Raw genomic sequence first — 17,804 nt, forward strand, 5'->3', positions numbered from 1 at the left:
CTGGGGAAGCTGCACACTTTGGAATCCACTAAACTAAAAAAATAAGACCAAAATTCCCTTTAAAGTAGTTTCCAAGTTATGTCCTAATAGCTGGACCAGTTTTATGAGTATAAAAAGCACCTGCCACAAATAAAATACGACACTGCACTCTCCAGTCAAAGAAAGCACAAGCCCACAGTTGTGCTTTTCCAGATTCTGTAACGGAAATACTAAGTTGTCGTCAATAAATAGTCTACAAACGATACTTTTGTCGGTATTTCTGATTTTAGTTTTATTTGGCCGCCCAGACACATCTGATCCCCCTGACTGTTGTATGTGATGGACAGTAAGAGAGCCTTCTGTCTTCTCTATGAAGTAAATGAAGTTATGTGAGACACGCGCCCTCTGCTGGTTAGTTTTGTAATTGTGCCAAAGAAGAGCGCTAAATAAATTGTAGATCAATGTTATTTCATAAAACAAAGTGATCAGTTATTTCAAATTACACTATATTGTTTATTCATCTGCTGTCAGTGTGAGTTATCTTAGTGACTGCAAACATCTTCACATAATGTAAGTAATGCATTTTCTTCATCAGTCTGTACTCACAACATAGTTGTTGTCTTTACAAATAATTCACATATTTATTCATCCACCATATCGTCCTTTTGTAGGCTGAACTTTTGAGGTTTTGTTGGCCAGAACCCACCAAACACTTTGCAAGTGTTATTGTTTGCAATTAGTATGGAAATGTAGCTGCGATTTCGGTTTGTTTTAGGCTACAATATAGGTTTGAATAAATCCCTTAAAGCTTTCAACGTATCGAAGGCATGTCAACGGATAACACAATAACTATTACTCTGTGCATTTAAATATTTATTAAAACAATCCAATTGGGGATAAATATAAAGAAGACGTGTCTGTGAGTGGTCGGACTTCTACCACCTGGTGGCTTTGGTACATTCTCCTTGGAGGTATCCGTCGTATAACTCTCTCAGGTGGAGGATCAGCTCCTCTGTGTTTTGTCCCGTGAGAGCTGACACAGGTATGACCCTCTGGGTGACCCGGCTCTTCAAAAATTCAAGCTTTTCCCGAGCTTCGGGTAGGTCCATTTTGTTGGCTACAACAGCCTGCGGCCGCTGCGACAGGCCGGGTTCATACTGGTCCAGTTCAAAGCGGAGGTCCTGCAGCTGGGTCCAAGGCTCGGGAGCCGACAGGTCCAGCACGAAGAGGAGGAAACGGCACCGCTCTATGTGGCGCAGGAAGGAGATCCCCAAGCCTCGGTTTAGATGGGCTCCGCGAATGATGCCCGGTATGTCGGCAACTGCATTGAGAAAAGGTGAGCGCAAAACACGTTGAGGCAAATAAGCAACAATTCAAAGTGAAATCAATATGAAAAAAAAATTAATACATCAATCAGCTGAGATCCAAATTGTTATGACCACATTGGGCAGAACATAAGAGAACAATTCCTTTCACTCATGTAGGAAAAGGTTTTGTGGAAAAAACTAAACTAAACACTGTCTTGTATTCGGACCACCTTCCAATCAACTACCTGCAACTTGCTCGTGATCCCTGTACGCGACGATTCCTACGTGTGGGTTGAGCGTTGTAAAAGGATAAGCAGCCACAGCAGGTCTGGCATTGGAGATGGTCCTCAGAAGTGAGGATTTGCCAGCATTTGGAAACCCCACCTGATGGGGTAAAGACGATAAGCATTTCTTCACAGTGCAATCGGGGGGACAAGTCCTCAGCCGAGGTTCTCTTCAGAAAATAAGTCCTTTTCTCCCACCAGTCCAGCATGAGCCATGGTGCGGAGCTCCAGCTGAAGGAGGCGCTCCTCTCCTGCTCCGCCCGGGGTGGATGTCATCGGCGAACGGTTTTCATTTGATAGAAAGAATCGATTCCCTTTCCCTCCAGCTCCTCCGAAAACAGCCACGTACTCCTGGCCCTGTTTTTCCAGATCCACTATGGTTTTACCCTGCTCCTTCACCACAGTTCCTAATGGTACCTTCATAAACGATAAAAAAAAAAAAGGTAATCAGTGGAAGGATCATGCCAAAAAGGTAACGTCCACTATTCAGTTGATAATCATCAACTCACACTAATGTAGGTTGGGTTGCCGTTGCGACCGTAACAGTTCTTGCTGCTTCCCGATTGGCCGTTTTCTCCCTTATAAACAGGAACTACTTGCGCCAATGACTTGACCAACCGGTCAGCTGAAAACACAAGAAATAAATCTTCAGATGTCTTCACGTCTTTGACAAATACAAAAGTCGTCAATATCACAGCCGAGACAGCAGCGCCATAGAGATGACACCATGTTGTATTGTGTGTCAGTTGTATTCCCATTGAGCAAAAATCCCAGAAACACTGATCTGTGACATCGACGTTGCGAGTAATTCATAACGACCACCGAAGAGCCCGCAACTCACCCTTGATGATGACGCTGCCTCCGTCACCTCCATTTCCTCCGTCTGGGCCTCCCCACTCCTTCCTGGGCTCACTGTGAAAGCTGCAAGCCCCTTTTCCGCCCGAGCCTGCCACCAGCTTCACACGCCGGTGGTCCACAAAGTGACGGGTCTGTGGGGCAACAAAGGCAGAGTCACACGGGGAAGCAGCAAAAAAAAAAAAAAAAAGTTATTAAGAGTATAGCAGATTACAGTAAATGAATAAACCTACTGTTTATGATTTGGCAATGGAGGGAGGAAATATATATGTTTATGTAACGGTATGACATAGTGGTAAATGTTAGGAGGAAATCTTTATGTTTAGGACATAAAGACAAGCAAGGGTTTTTTTTGTTTTGTTTTGTTTTTTTAAATCAGGCACTGAAGACATAAACAGAAATAAATATAGCTAACCCGTAGAAATATTTAATAAACTATACCGAATATTTTTCCAAGTTTGGGTGGATGAGCTCTCCTCAGAGAGCTTCAAACATGTTACACTTTCAAACTTCTGAATGTCTTTTGTGTCACAAGATATAACAGCTGCAAATAGGCAATAAGTGTAACTCTTGCGGCACTAGTTAACATTTCTTTTGTTTGTTTTTTTACATAGAAAATATCCGAACTTTATAGTATATAGGCTGTAACAGTTCTAATCGTGGTTTAAAATAGTCTTTATTACACTGTTATTTAATTGTATATTGGTGACTTTTAAATAGGTCTATATCATAATACTATATGAAATCAACTAATCAAAATACGACATAACACATTTTGGAATCAATGAGGAGTCAATATGGTTTAAATACTAAATAAAACAGTAGAATTTGATCAATTGTGGACATCCGTCAGGGCCAGGTGCATGATTGGGGTTGCAGTTTAGAGGGTTGTGCATTTATCCTTTACCGTTTATAATTCTTGATTAGCGCAGATTAAAAAGCCTACCAGCTTCTTCTCGGACATCTCTCCCTTATTGGAGTTTCCTCGGGCTTTGGCGCAGCGCGCCGCGGAGCTGCTGACGCCTCTGGGCCGCACCTCCCCTCCGCACAGAGCCGACCAGCCGAGACCCAGACCCCGCAGCTCGTCTCTTCCAACCTCCCGTCCTAGAACCGACCTGGCCAGCAGGTCAGAGGGCGGCCTCCGCCGGGCAAACACTCTTAACACCGCGAACATGTTGGATTACTGCAGATAGACTGGAGTTGACAACAGTGTGTCAATGTCACCCCGGCTGCTCGTCCCTGTGCTCATGGCCAGCAGCGACAACACTCAACTCCCTCGAGACCACGAGTGACACTGATCTTAAGAATTATTAAAGGTAATCCACAAAAGATTCACAGTCACAGTATATTACTTTGAGCCTTGGAAAAACAAAAGCGACGCCGGAGCGCTGCACGCTGACATGCTTACAGCATGCAGCGGTGTGACTACGGAAGCCGCGGAGGGAATGTTTGAAAACAGCTCGTATGTGGTCCTCTACCGCCACCTACTGAGTAAGGGAAGGAAGGTAACTAAACTAACTCTTGGCCACCATTGCCCAAGAAAGGAAAACATCGCTGCTAGAAATACTCCAAAATAAGATATATATCCATTCCATTACAAGATCTACAGGTGTAGGTTATATGTGGGGAAACACATCCATACGCATTCAATACAGCTTTATTCCATTGAGGGTCACATGGTGCCAGTCGAAATCAAACAGTAGACACAGACAGGTACACCTTGGACAGATCACCAGTCCATGACAGGTCAAACACAGAGAGTCAGACAACCACGCACACTAACATGTAGGTGCAATTTAGGGTCATCAATTTACCTCACATGCACGTTTTTGGACTGTGGGAGGAAACCCACATACGCATGGGGAGAACATATAAACTCCACACATAAAGGCCCAGCTGGTATTCGAACCCGGCCCACAATCCGGCCCGCAAAAAAAACCCTCAAGCCCAATTCCCAAGTATAGTCTTGAATTGATTTACGTGAAGTATGATTTCCTAATTTTTTTTTTTTAAACCGTATGCAATAGGCAGCCACCTTACTGGGAACACATGAACAACCTCAGTGTAGCAGAATAGCCACAAATTCAGTCTCATCAAATGCGAAGTATTGTTCGAGGTTGTTAGAGAGAATTTGGCTTGTACTTTGTGAGTCATGGTGATGAACTGAACTACCATATAAAGAGAGGCGCTTCTAAACGTCTGCCCCATGTTTACTTGCAGCCAAAATATTACAAACTCTAAATTCCACGACTGTAAAGCACAGATGGCCCTAAAACCTGGGCGCTCGTTCCATGTAAGCTTTTGAATGTGATGAAAATCACAAGGGAGGTACTTGGGTGCACAAGTGGTGTGTTTGGTAATAAATCACGTGATAGTTGTCCGAGATTAGGCTTGCTGTTCAATTTGGAGTTATGCTAAAGTTTTCTACATTTTTGTTGCCTCACTTTCATATTTCAAAGACATGTATTATCGGGGTCTCTATTGGCCCTGAGTTGTGACGATAAGCGTTCGAGCAGAGCATTGAGAAGTTTCGAGTTTTGAGAGACTGATATGACAAAGCAGGTGAACATGTGATTTAGGACCATTTCTTGACAAATCCACAAAATGCAGACACACCAAAGGTGAACGTTTGTTTATTTATTTATTTTTATATCACAAATTGTAACAAAAGACAGCAGAAGAAAAAAAAATCAGGCAATGCAGTTTTACAATAGATAGTAGATAACATTCATATTTGGATAATGCACATTTAACTTGACTCTCATTCTTTAAGAAATCTGCACACACACACACACACACACTCACACGCACAACTGCCATCAGTTCACAGTAAAATGAGACACTGATAAAAAAAACAACAACAGTATAGTTTAAAGAAGCCTGTGATTGTCAGTGTTGAGTTATTTAGCTGTTTGACAGCCATGAATATCCTATTCTGAATCACCCCTGCAAAATGACTGAATATTTTTGATGTTTTACTCTGAGGTAAGTTGTGTTACAACAGGATACTGCTACCTTGGACCTTCAAACACACCAATACTCTTCATGACTGACCAAACTGCAAGAAAAAAGGTGACTTGTGAAAGGATGAGAGGTGCTGACAGACAGACAGACAGATAGATAAAACAAGAGCAGTGCATATACTTTTATTTAAAATTATACTCCTGAAACTGTGATATTATTTAGCAGAACGCTTCATGTTTCTGACGACATACATCTCATCTGTCCACAAGTCACATAAACACATACAAAATATCACACGTCATTTGAAACCTGCAACATAATATTGAATACCGTTACCTAAAACGACCATCATATTAGCAGTTAAAGTTGAGAAGCTCCTAGTAATGATATATAAAGTATGACTTCACCGACATGATTGTATTGCACATATTTGAAGTGGAGGTGCAGGATGTGCTATTGTTTTCCCGTGTTACTTTGGCTTTTTGGGAGTATTGTTTTGTTTAAAAACTGCCTGAATCACACAACGGTACAAACTATCAGACAATATAGACACTGTCAATGGAAAATAAAGTGCAGACAAAGTGGCAATGCATGTTTATGGAAAAGAAACCATTTCTGAATGGCATCTGAGTGTCTCACTTTTTTCTTTTTTTCCCCCCCCAACTCTGAACAATAGCTTCTATTCATGTCTGTGTGGAGTGATACGACTGAAAATATAGTGTCCAAAACACTATCACAATGGAGGATTATCATGGACAATGACATACATTTTAACTCTCGATCAGTCAGCTACGTTTCATGTCTATTACTGCGGTAAGACGCATGTTGAGAGTGAAAACACAGAATGTTAGACCACACAGCAACACATCACAGTTTGACAAACACAGACAAACCTGCTGATCCAGCAAGGCTGAACACCCAAACATTTTCCCCTTCATAAATTTAATAACCCTTATCAAGAGATATAACAGTGTTACCGCGAGGGATTACAGGATTACAGCAAGAGCTGGGCCTATATAGTGTATTAAGCAAACATCAGGGTACATTTGCTTCAAGGCTAATTTGTTTCGGGGTTGTTTTTTTTGATAGCAGTCTCACAAAGTAAAGTCCTGTTCTGTGCAGAAATAAAGTACTGCGAATATCAAAACGCTTGTAAAGTAAAAATAAACTCTAAATGTAGGAGCGAGGATGAGAATAAATGGCTACAGCAAGAAAGAAAAAGAAGAATGTTCTCAAGTTTACCGACACTAATATCTACTGCTCCTTTTGTTCCCCTTATCGGGAATCTTTCAAATATGTCAACAAGCATCCCGACTTTTCATCGATGATTGGTAGTTATTGTTTATCAGCTACAATCCTTTACAAAAAAAAAAAAAAAATAGAAAATACATGACTTGACTGAATAATGGAAGGATAATGAATCTGATGGAGCCAGAACTTCTATTCTTCTGTCCAGCAGGTTAACCGCTGAACCGCTCCAGCTCTCACTGCCTTCACAAAACAGTGTGGTGCCTTATTGCTGATAGTTTCCATACTGGCCCTGAAATGTAAAACGACATAAACTGAAAAACTGACTGAGATTTCATAAATTGTATTCAGTTTGGCCCCCCCCCCCCCCCCCCCTCCTTTCTTTTTTTATTTCCAAACACATACTAAAAGCATATCTATTTTAACCCTCATGCCCTCCTCAGATTAAATATCCATAAGTATTTTTAATGAATATTTTCAAAAAACTATTTAACCACTTGAGACATCATCAAACCTACCAAACATTATAGAATTTTCAGGATCTTAACATTTAAAATTCTAGTTTGGGAATTGAAAGTTTTGGTTATTTATCAAAAATGAAAGCAATAACAAGAAAAAAGAAAGACACAAAAGAAATTAAATAATAGGAAGATGGAGATTTGTTTGGTGACAAGGACGGAAACAGATAGAGCGAGTAGGAATCTTTACTAAAATGAACTCCTGCAAGGTTTTATGCCACAAACTTTATACTTTTTTTTTTATTTCTAATTAAATTTTTTTAAATCCACAAAATTAAAAGAGGATTGCATAATAGTTAATAAACCCATTTTGTGCATTATTCTCACATGAATCAGCTCAATACCTTTTTTTTTTTTTTTTTTGCTACAAAGGACGAATTCATCACTCTTCCTAAAAAGTAAAAGACTGTCATCCATTATATATGCAAACACACAATTTAATTAGAAGAACTTACTTTGTCAAGCAAAAAATGTCACAGCCATGATAAAAAGCAAGTCTTCTTAATTAAATATATTATTAATGTGTCTTTTTTTTGGGGGGGGGGGTCTTATTGAAATACCTGTTCATAGGCGTAGGGCCTCTGTGTCTGTGCTCCCGGGCCTCCCTGGGAAGTGCGGTAGGATCCATATTGTTGGCTTTGTCCCTGTTGATACTGTGAATACTGGGAGGATCCTCCCTGTCCAGGACCTGTTGCGAAGGAGTAATAATAAGTTGGTGTTTATTCTTTCCGTGTGGGTGTGTATTTTTGCCTGAATATAGAAAGGATGGGCTGTTCTCACCGTATCCCTGTGGCTGCCCGCTGTAGCCTTGTTGAGAGGAATACTGCTGCTGGCTGAAGGGTTGCTGCTGGCCAGAGCTCTGCTGATACTGAGCCTGTTGCTGACTGTACTGAGAATTACCTGCAGTCATGCAAGTTAATTACACGCGAGCCATTACATTCCTGTTTACATACCAATTCTTTTTTTTTTTTGGGTTCTGTTTTGGAAGAATTAAGCCAAACTGAAACTCTTTCTGTGCGAGAAACTTAAAAAAAAAAAAGTTACCTCCTTCATAGTAATGTTGTGAAGTCTCGTCAAATGACCTGTCATAGCCTTGCTCACCATATGAAGACTGTTGATATGAATAGTCCCCATGACCTGTAAAGAACATGATTCAACACACACAAAAACTCTTCTCTTCTAAAGTAAAACACAGTAACACACAGAATTATTATCCACAGATTACAGCCCAAACTTTAACAACACGCGCAATGGCAATAATACATCCTAAGACTGCACTTGCAGACTTCTCATCATAATTTTGCACAAAGCAAAAGGTTTTTACATTCCCTCCCCTCAACACGCTGCCCTTTAGGAAATCTGAAATTTCGGCACACCAAAGGGGACAGTATGGACACAGACACCGTGAACACGTAATATCAGACTTTTGCGAGTCTTTTGCGATACTTTTTCCTCTTACAATAAGAGAAGTAATCAACAGCAGGAAGAAAGAGCTAAAGCTTCAGCAGTAAGTATGACTCTGTCCTGGGGAGGGCGCTGCTGTGTGACCTGGAGTGAGGTTTTTGTGTGTTTTGAGAGCTGTGTGTATGAAGTTTATGAATGTGCATGATTACCATCTGGGTAATACTGCTGCTTAATGGGCTTGCTGGAGCTCTGAGTGTGTCCATACTGCTCTCCGTAGAACTCGTCTTGTCCCATGTACTGCTGTGCAGATCCTGCAAGACAGGCGACACCACGATCGGTTAAACAGCTGGTTGGACCAATTTGGTGCTGGGTTGGATACTAAGGAGGCTTTGGCAGACTACTCTCAATAGGTTTGAATGAAAAAAAAATGTAATATAACAAATGTACTGCTTTGTGTAAAATGATTTGTGTACTCAAATATTTTATATGGGTTGTTCATATATACAGGTACTTCTCAAAAAATTTGCATATTGTGATAAAGTTCATTATTTTCCATAATGTAATGATAAAAATTAGACTTTCATATATTTTAGATTCATTACACACAACTGAAGTAGTTCAAGCCTTTTATTGATTTAATATAGATGATTTTGGCAAAAAAGTAAAGAAAAACCAAAAATCCCCATCTCAAAAAATTAGCATATCATGAAAAGGTACTCTAAATGAGATATTAACCTAATCATCTGGAGCACCACACCCACCCTTGAATCAACGAATTAACTCTAAACACCTGCAAAAGATTCCTGAGGCTTTTAAAACCTCCCAGCTGTTTCATTACTCAAAACCGCAATCATGGGTAAGACCGCCGACCTGACTGCTGTCCAGAAGGCCAACATTGACACCCTCAAGCAAGAGGGTAAGACACAAAAAGAAATTTCTGAGCGAATAGGCTGTTCCCAGAGTGCTGTATCAAGGCACCTCAGTGGGAAGTCTGTGGGAAGAGAAAAGTGTGGCAGAAAACGCTGCACAACCAGTAGAGGTGACCGGACCCTGAGGAAGATTGTGGAGAAGGACCGATTCCAGACCTTGGGGGACCTGCGGAAGCAGTGGACTGAGTCTGGAGTGGAAACATCCAGAGCCACCGTGCACAGGCGTGTGCAGGAAATGGGCTACAGGTGCCGCATTCCCCAGGTCAAGCCACTTTTGAACAAGAAACAGCGGCAGAAGCGCCTGACCTGGGCTACAGAGAAGAAGCACTGGACTGTTGCTCAGTGGTCCAAAGTACTTTTTTCGGATGAAAGCAAATTTTGCATGTCATTCGGAAATAAAGGTTCCAGAGTCTGGAGGAAGACTGGGGAGAAGGACATGCCAAAATGCCTGAAGTCCAGTGTCAAGTACCCACAGTCAGTGATGGTCTGGGGTGCCATGTCAGCTGCTGGTGTTGGTCCACTTTGTTTTATCAAGGGCAGGGTCAATGCAGCTAGCTATCAGGAGATTTTGGAGCACTTCATGCTTCCATCTGCTGAAAAGCTTTATGGAGATGAAGATTTCCTTTTTCAGCATGACCTGGCACCTGCTCACAGTGCCAAAACCACTGGCAAATGGTTTACTGACCATGGTATTACTGTGCTCGATTGGCCCGCCAACTCTCCTGACCTGAACCCCATTGAGAATATGTGGGATATTGTGAAGAGGAAGTTGAGAGACACCAGACCCAACACTGTGGATGAGCTTAAGGCCGCTATCAAAGCATCCTGGGCCTCCATAACACCTGAGCAGTGCCACCGGCTGATTGACTCCATGCCACGCCGCATTGAAGCAGTCATTTCTGCAAAAGGATTCCCGACCAAGTATTGAATGCATAACTGAACATAATTATTTGAAGATGGACTTTTTTTTGTATTAAAAACACTTTTCTTTTATTGGTCAGATGAAATATGCAAATTTTTTGAGATGGGGATTTTTGGTTTTTCTTTACTTTTTTGCCAAAATCATCTATATTAAATCAATAAAAGGCTTGACCTACTTCAGTTGTGTGTAATGAATCTAAAATATATGAAAGTCTAATTTTTATCATTACATTATGGAAAATAATGAACTTTATCACAATATGCTAATTTTTTGAGAAGTACCTGTATATATATCATATATAGCATAATTTGATTGGCCAGCAAAAATGATAGAAACATGATTCAGACTGAGGAAAGTATAATTCCGTGAAAAATGACACAAAGCTGTGATTTGAGGAGAAATTTATAACAACAGACTGACAGCTATCAGGGAGAATCTGATCTCTGCTTGGTGCTGGTGTGCAGAAACTCCAGATTCCATTTCAGACAAAAAGCAGAACAAAACGCTCTGCGCAAGATGCAACAAAGAGCACAGTCTCGTCTTCTTATTGGTCCCCAAGTGCTTCCATATAGACATGAACAACCATGTAGGACATAATCACCCGAGCTTGTGCAATAAAAGCTAAGCAAGTCCTTGAAAACGTGTTTTATGCTGCCGGTTTTAACAAACTCCATATAGTTAATAAAAGTCCCCCAAGCAACAAACCCATGAGGGAAAGGCGGCAGAGCAAATCACCCAGCTTAGCTTGGAACACAACGATTCTATAACATGATTCTCAATAGAAACACTAAACCCAGTCGTGCGAGGATAATAGGGTGAATAAGGACATACAACCATGGCCTGCTGCCCTGAAATTCTCTCTTATTTTTTTTCTTCATATTTCCAAGTCCCTACGTGCCTAGTCTGCACTCTTCAGAGGACGTAACAGGACAGCGTGGAGCTATAATTAGGCACACACTGACATAACCAGCTCAGTGATTTGCAGAGGCAGAAACAGAACGTGACACTTGTCACTTGATGTGCGTCTTTGTCTTTTGAAAGCTGCAGGAATTCACAAGTAGACATGCACTTGCAGATGTTGACTTCGCATGCTACGTAATCTTATTCACTGCATTTTTGTGAAAACGGTAGCGTCCCAGTAGAAACTGGTTCCTAAGGACACTCTCAAAACACCAGAAAACCTCTTGAACTTTTCCCATCAGTAAAACCCATGCATACACCTTTAAAACACAATCCAAACAATCTCACCGAGACAGTGAAAAGGTTCTACCACCTTACCTTGTTGAGAAGAGCGGTACGATCCCATGGGCCTCTGAGACATCATGCTGTTCCCTTGACTGCCCTGACCCATCATACCCATGGCTTGTTGTCCCTGATAATGTTGACCCCCGGCCTGGCCTGATGAGTAGTGTGGAGTGGCAGATTGTTGCTGCATCATGGAGACTGGGAAGGAGGTGCGATAATTGGGGCGAGAGATCTCAATACGTTAGGATACAGAGGAAAACCTCATCTGCGTGTTGGCTTTCAACATGATATGCAGCAGTCTCAGATCTCAAAGTGGTACCAATGTGTATAATTAAAACAAACAAACAGATGCAGAGGGAGCTCCATGGTAATCTGGGCACAAGGAAAATCGGAAAGGGATTAGTAGCAATCAGACCGGTATCAAATGAAAAAAAAAAAAAAAAAGAGATGAATTCAGGATGCTGCGCTCAAGTTTAATTTGCAAACAAACCCAGTAGCGACAAAATACAGGGCTATTAAAAATAATAGGCATCCAAGGGAGGAAGGGCTGCATCTCAGGGTTTAGCAGTTAAAAATTAGCAGCAGTTAAACCTGCAGAAAAAAGGAGAAGGGAGGAGGCAGGACACCTCTCTGATGAACTGAATGCGTTTGGTTATTTTTATCATTACACATGAGGGCAGTGTAAAAAAAAAAAAAAAAAAAAAAACTGACATCAGCTGTCCATGTATGGAATTCTTCCAAGCACAATCAAAGTTCTGAGTTTTAAAAACATTCAAAAGTGAATCAAAAATCATTCTGCTCTTCTACCATATATTTCACCCCAAACACTTGAATTTTAATTCCTAATTGTCAAATCTTGCATCATATCCCTCCCAAAATTTGTCACAATCATATAATATCCTACATTAATGATCCTCATTCTAGATTGTTGTATGCTCATTTCACGATTAGTGGGAGGCTACTCTACAACTGGCTCACCTTGGTTGGACTGCATGTTGAGGTTGCTGCGGGAGGATGAAGAAGAGGATGAGGGCATGGTGGAGGAAGAGGAGGCAGAGCCATAACCAGGCCCAGGGCACTGGATCATGCTTCCCTGGGAGGAGGGAGCAGGGTGGCTGTAGCCGGAGACTGAGCTACCATAGCTGCTTGCTGGCAGGCTGAGCGATGTGGAGGGCATAGCCGACTGCACCTGACCAGACTGCTGCTGCATGTGGGCATGGCTGGGGCCTGACGACACATACGCACAGTCAGAGCAGCCAGCACACATGCCGTGCTACGTCACGATTAGAACTTGGTACCACATTCAGTTCATCTTTACTGCGACCTTGCATGTACAAACGCAATGAAAAGATTAAAATTAAACAAAAAAGGGTTACTAAATAACTGCAAACAACAATTTCACTGGTCTATCATCTATGGGACAAAAGATACGGGGAGGAAATAAGGCAGTGAGGATGAGAGCGACTGTGGCAGACATGCAGCAAACGCAAGACCAGACAGAAACCCAAGACGGCAAACGGACAACCTGGAGTGATGCATCTGTGTGGGAAGAATGTACACACGGACCATGGTCTCTCTGCCATATGCACATCTGCAATGGACTCTTACCATTGCTCATTTGGCTCTGCATCATAGACGTTGGGGGCAAACCTGACGCCATGTTCTCATTGAGGTTTCCTGGAGCATGCCCCCCACTCTGGCCCATCCCTCCTGGACCCATGGACATATTAGAAGTGGGTGGCTAAAAATTAAAGAGACATGACTAATCTTGGCTTGTGTACTTAACGTTTGATCTCCTATGATCAGAGAGCAGATACAGTACTTTTTTTCGGTGATACCAGGACACTTACAGCAGGTAGTAGCGACTGCATATTCTGATTTGAATCTGCTATCGTGGCCAAATATACAAGATTTCTGTGCAGGATCTGCTGATATCTGTCAAAAACAAGAAACGACAGAGCTTAACAATTGTCAAGAGGACCAAGCACTGATCAGGAAGTGAGAAGGAAAAAAAGATTTCTTACTGTGTGCATTCAGCTGTCTTCCCTTTACTTTGGTAATCCATTATACATTGTATTAAATGGTGATTTTCATCCAGCATCTTTTGAAGACAACACAGCTTTAGTTCATTGTATGTCAAATCACAGCGCATATCAAATTCACTACCCCAGGAAACCGCTGTCCTCAATTCTCAGAAGTTTAACATTCCGATTTTTTCTGGGTCACGTCACTGGGGTTTTTTTTTTTCTTTGCCCATAATGATACCAAAAATAAGTTCCACTGTCTTCATCTAGAACAGCTTTTCAAGGAGTCTGTCTTCAGGGTGTGCTATATGGCAAAAGCAAAATATTCTATATAAAAGCTGTAGTTGTGGATTAAATGAGGACACAGCTTTGTCGTGCGCTACATTTTCAGAAAAGCCTTTGATTAAATTATTTTTTTTGCGAGGTAAGGAGGATATTAAACGACTAAAGCCCATTCTACAGAGGACAACAATGTTGAGATGTAAAACCTCGACCCAAACTAATGCGTTTAGCCTTCAAAATCCTCGCAAACTCAAATCCAGGTTTTATATATATATATATATTCAATTGCAACACATTCTGAGGAATCGGCTGCGCTGACAGCGTCCCAGGGAAGCGCGCGTCCTGTGGAGATCTTATCCAGCCATCGCACGTCTCCATCACGGTTATGGCTTTGTTTGGTTCGCACCTTCAACCGGCCATAGCCTTACAATACCAGTTGCCATTTCTTTGATGATCACCACAGGCTACTTTCTCTGCACTGGAGGGAAGATGTCACACTCACCCCATGCACTCGCATCCTCCATACAAGGATCTTTTAAAAGCACGACACTGCAAGATTTTTTTTTTTTTTTGTAATTGTTACCTTCTGGATCATTTGCTGTGTCACCTCCCCTTTACTCCTGGGGCGCGCAGATGAAAACGCCACCGACATTTTCTCATATGGGATATAAAAGCGCTTCTTTTTCCCCCCCCAATATTTATTATCTCGAGCGCAGCCCTCTATTTAGTTACATAGTTTCTCCATTCAATAGGAAATGGGGGTATTTGGTATTCGAAATCACCGTCATCATGAAGGACAAATAAAAAAAAACACGCTTGCTTTGTTGGATTAAAATATGTTTTAACGGGATTTTTTTTTGATTTTATTTATGACCGCCTCCTAAATAACGACAGATCGATAAACCACTACAACAAAGAGGAACCTCTCCCTCGGTTTTGGTATCGCCCGGACAGTGAGTAGCCTACCGCTCTACTCTCACTGTAGACGGGGCATCCTTTGATTCAACAGAGCCAATCAGTCCACATTGTGCAAAAGCTCTAAGGAGCGATATCTATTATGTTGCTTGCGACTCAAAATAAAAAAATAAAAAAAAGCCCTCTACACCACGAAGTGATTAGCAAGTCTTTATTTCTGCCGTACTATGCACTTGACATCTTTTCCCAGCATTTAACTTCCCCAGACTCTGAATCAGGGACATTAACAAGCTTCCCTTTCATCATCACAAAACTAAAGTCAAAACCAAAAAGACAAAGGCGAAGATTCACAACCCCAGTAATGCTTTTCCAAATCAATAAGCATTTTAAACCCAAAAAAATAATTAATAAAGCCTCCTTTTAAACGTCCTAATGTTTGACCTGATAAAACTGCATATACATTTTTACATTCCGACTTGTTGCTTCAGGATATCACAATAAAGCAAGTCACACAGACAGGCTTAGTTATTAGATTGATTTTGAACATACAAATAAGAGTCCTACTCTCAAGCACTGAGTGTATTAACCTTTACAGAAAATTTACCAAAACAATTCCCCATGCCTATTCAACTAAATGTGCACTTTAAAAAAAAAAAAAAAAAAAAAAAAATCCACTGGAAAGAAAACTCTCAGGCAATATGGGGAACAGGAAATCTGCTACAGGGACAGAAACAAAAAAATACATATAATCAGCCGAGCCTCATCACGGAAGGAAATCACTGGAAGTAAGGTTTACTCAAGTGACTTGGTATTGGAAGTGTGCTCTTCAGTCATCCAGTCCCAATTCTTTGAGCCAGCAAAGCTGTGCCTCGTCCTCTTCCTCTAGCGTATCCACCTCTAAAGCCCTGGCCCCTCAGATAGCGTCCAGGAAAACCAAAAGTCTCCAAATTGCGCTTCCTCTCCTCTGCCCAGGTTTGTCTGAAAGCATTGATTGAATTTAAAAAAAAAAAAGAAAAAGAAAAAAGGCATAAATCTGCAGCTTTACATCACTGGAAATATTAATTTGAGAGTAAACAGGGAAAAGTCACTACCTGAAGTCACCATCAGATGAGATGTTGTCAAAAAAAGACTTTGCTTTGTCATAGTACCATTTTGGTCCTGAAAGCTCATCCTGTGCAGCCAATAGCAATCCTTCCTTCTCATAACTTCCATCTGTGAGCAGAAACATTATCCAACTATAGCAGACTCTTTCAACCTCGATGGCCATGACAGGTGAACGCGTCTTAAAAAGCAGATTCACAGCTGCTGTGCTCATTTCATCCTCCTTATATCCCACAGTGAAACATTCATGCTGAACAGGGGAGAATGGATTCTGCAAGACAGCTGCTTAGCTTAGGCTTGTGTCGGTTTAAATTGCAGCAACCTGCTTCTCACGGAGACTTCTCAGAAACATGACGGCACCAAAAAGCACAATTAATTCATTTCAGAACAGACCTGCTCCCGTTTAGCCACTTCAAATATTCAAGAGGCTTCAGAAGTGTGTTTCTCAGAGTATGACTAACAGAGCAAACTGATGGAGTGGTCGAGACTAACAAAAAAAGCAGACGTGCAATGCACTTCAGCTGGTAACCTACCTTTTATAATCACCCTGCTCTGTCGCTCTCTCTCAACCTCCTCCTTAATAAACTGCGCATTTGACAAATCAAAATCAAAGTCTGTGTCAAACTTGAGAATGGGGACTGGCGCATTAGCCACCCCCGGCTGGCCTCTACCACGGTTCCTGCGCCTTCGAGGTCCTAAAATCATTTTTGAAAGCAGGTTATGTTAAGACATCAAATTCTCACTGTCTATGAGAAATCCTGTATGATTATGAATTACCCGGTCTTCTTTGTGGTGGCCTGGTTTCCCAATTCTGTTGCCAAGTTGCTTGCTGAGAAGTAGTCCCACCTGTGCCTAATCTCACTCAAGAAAAAAACAAAAAAAAACAAGCACTCTCATCTTCTGCATAATTTCATTAGAAAAAAAAAAGCATGAACTCTGCAAAACACCAAAGTTCATAAGGTTTCACTGTAGTTTGGTTTGTGCATGCATTGTATTGCCTCTAAATTGTAGCAGCCATGCATACTTGTTGATCCTCCGATTCCCTGGGGCTTCCTCCTGTCAAACTGCTCCTCCTGCAACCCAGTAAAACATCTCCTCTGCTGACTCCTCTCCAGCTGGAGAGTTTGAACAGCCTTTTCCACCATGGGGCCCCTCCTAACATGCAACCCTGGAACTACAAGCCATGCACGAAGAACATAAGCAGCCATATTTGGAATCGACTTGAAATGACAGTGGTATGGTTTTACAGCCAATTTAAAGCTGCATACATTTGCAGTCTTACCCAGGCCAAGAGCTGCAGCACACTGTTGATTGAGCAGAGAGCTGGCAGCGAGCTGATCGTAGGCAGACATCCCCATTGAGCCTGAGGAACGTGTACTTGACTGAAAGGGATCCAAAGATGATTTAAAAACATAACCCCAAGCTTAGCATACCTTCAGGTTACAGAGGTTCCCTACCTGCACGATCGCAGGATCTTGATGTAGTTCATGTTGAGGAGGTTCACAGAGTGCAATATCCTTAATATCATTTCCACTGAATGTGATGAATTCATAGACAACATCTTGGGGCGGTGTTGGTCTCTCAGTGGGTCGTCCTTCAGTTCCAAAGCATCTGACTAGTTAAAAGAAAATGATGACACTAAGAGTTCCATGAACTACTTTTTAACATGATTTTTCAATCAGTAGGAGGACTTCTAGACCACTCACCTTTAGCCAGCACTAGTGTGGAGCTCCTTGCATCAACTGTATACAAAATCCCTTCATAACGATTTTGGGCTTTTGAAATTAACCAGATTTTACAACCAATGTAAGGTCTTGATGAAGCCAT

At 41.6% G+C, this 17,804-nt stretch overlaps 3 protein-coding genes across 3 annotated transcripts; all 3 read right to left on the reverse strand.

Annotated features, from left to right (window-relative positions):
- Positions 1 to 474: 474 nt before the first annotated feature.
- Positions 475 to 3,857, reverse strand: mtg2 (mitochondrial ribosome-associated GTPase 2). Its single transcript, XM_080468742.1, has 6 exons — positions 3,372 to 3,857; positions 2,412 to 2,559; positions 2,080 to 2,195; positions 1,769 to 1,987; positions 1,532 to 1,670; positions 475 to 1,300 (listed from the first exon to the last, which is right to left on the reverse strand). Exons 1-6 carry the CDS (start codon positions 3,597 to 3,599, stop codon positions 915 to 917), a joined length of 1,236 nt encoding a protein of 411 aa, XP_080324868.1. The 5' UTR covers positions 3,600 to 3,857; the 3' UTR covers positions 475 to 914.
- A 1,196-nt stretch (positions 3,858 to 5,053) lies between these two features.
- Positions 5,054 to 14,651, reverse strand: LOC308113807 (calcium-responsive transactivator-like). Its single transcript, XM_080470284.1, has 11 exons — positions 14,545 to 14,651; positions 13,680 to 13,756; positions 13,506 to 13,590; positions 13,264 to 13,396; positions 12,634 to 12,882; positions 11,689 to 11,853; positions 8,769 to 8,870; positions 8,200 to 8,292; positions 7,936 to 8,055; positions 7,716 to 7,843; positions 5,054 to 6,929 (listed from the first exon to the last, which is right to left on the reverse strand). Exons 1-11 carry the CDS (start codon positions 14,611 to 14,613, stop codon positions 6,903 to 6,905), a joined length of 1,248 nt encoding a protein of 415 aa, XP_080326410.1. The 5' UTR covers positions 14,614 to 14,651; the 3' UTR covers positions 5,054 to 6,902.
- A 1,055-nt stretch (positions 14,652 to 15,706) lies between these two features.
- Positions 15,707 to 17,804, reverse strand: lsm14b (LSM family member 14B; the record flags this gene model as incomplete). The annotated part of the gene is made up of 7 exons (XM_080468555.1): positions 15,707 to 15,854; positions 15,968 to 16,088; positions 16,511 to 16,672; positions 17,002 to 17,151; positions 17,260 to 17,359; positions 17,411 to 17,592; positions 17,684 to 17,804. 7 exons carry the CDS (start codon positions 17,802 to 17,804, stop codon positions 15,707 to 15,709), a joined length of 984 nt encoding a protein of 327 aa, XP_080324681.1.

This window comes from Lipophrys pholis, assembly GCF_963383615.2.
Source record: "Lipophrys pholis genome assembly, chromosome: 8".
NCBI lineage: Eukaryota > Metazoa > Chordata > Actinopteri > Blenniiformes > Blenniidae > Lipophrys > Lipophrys pholis.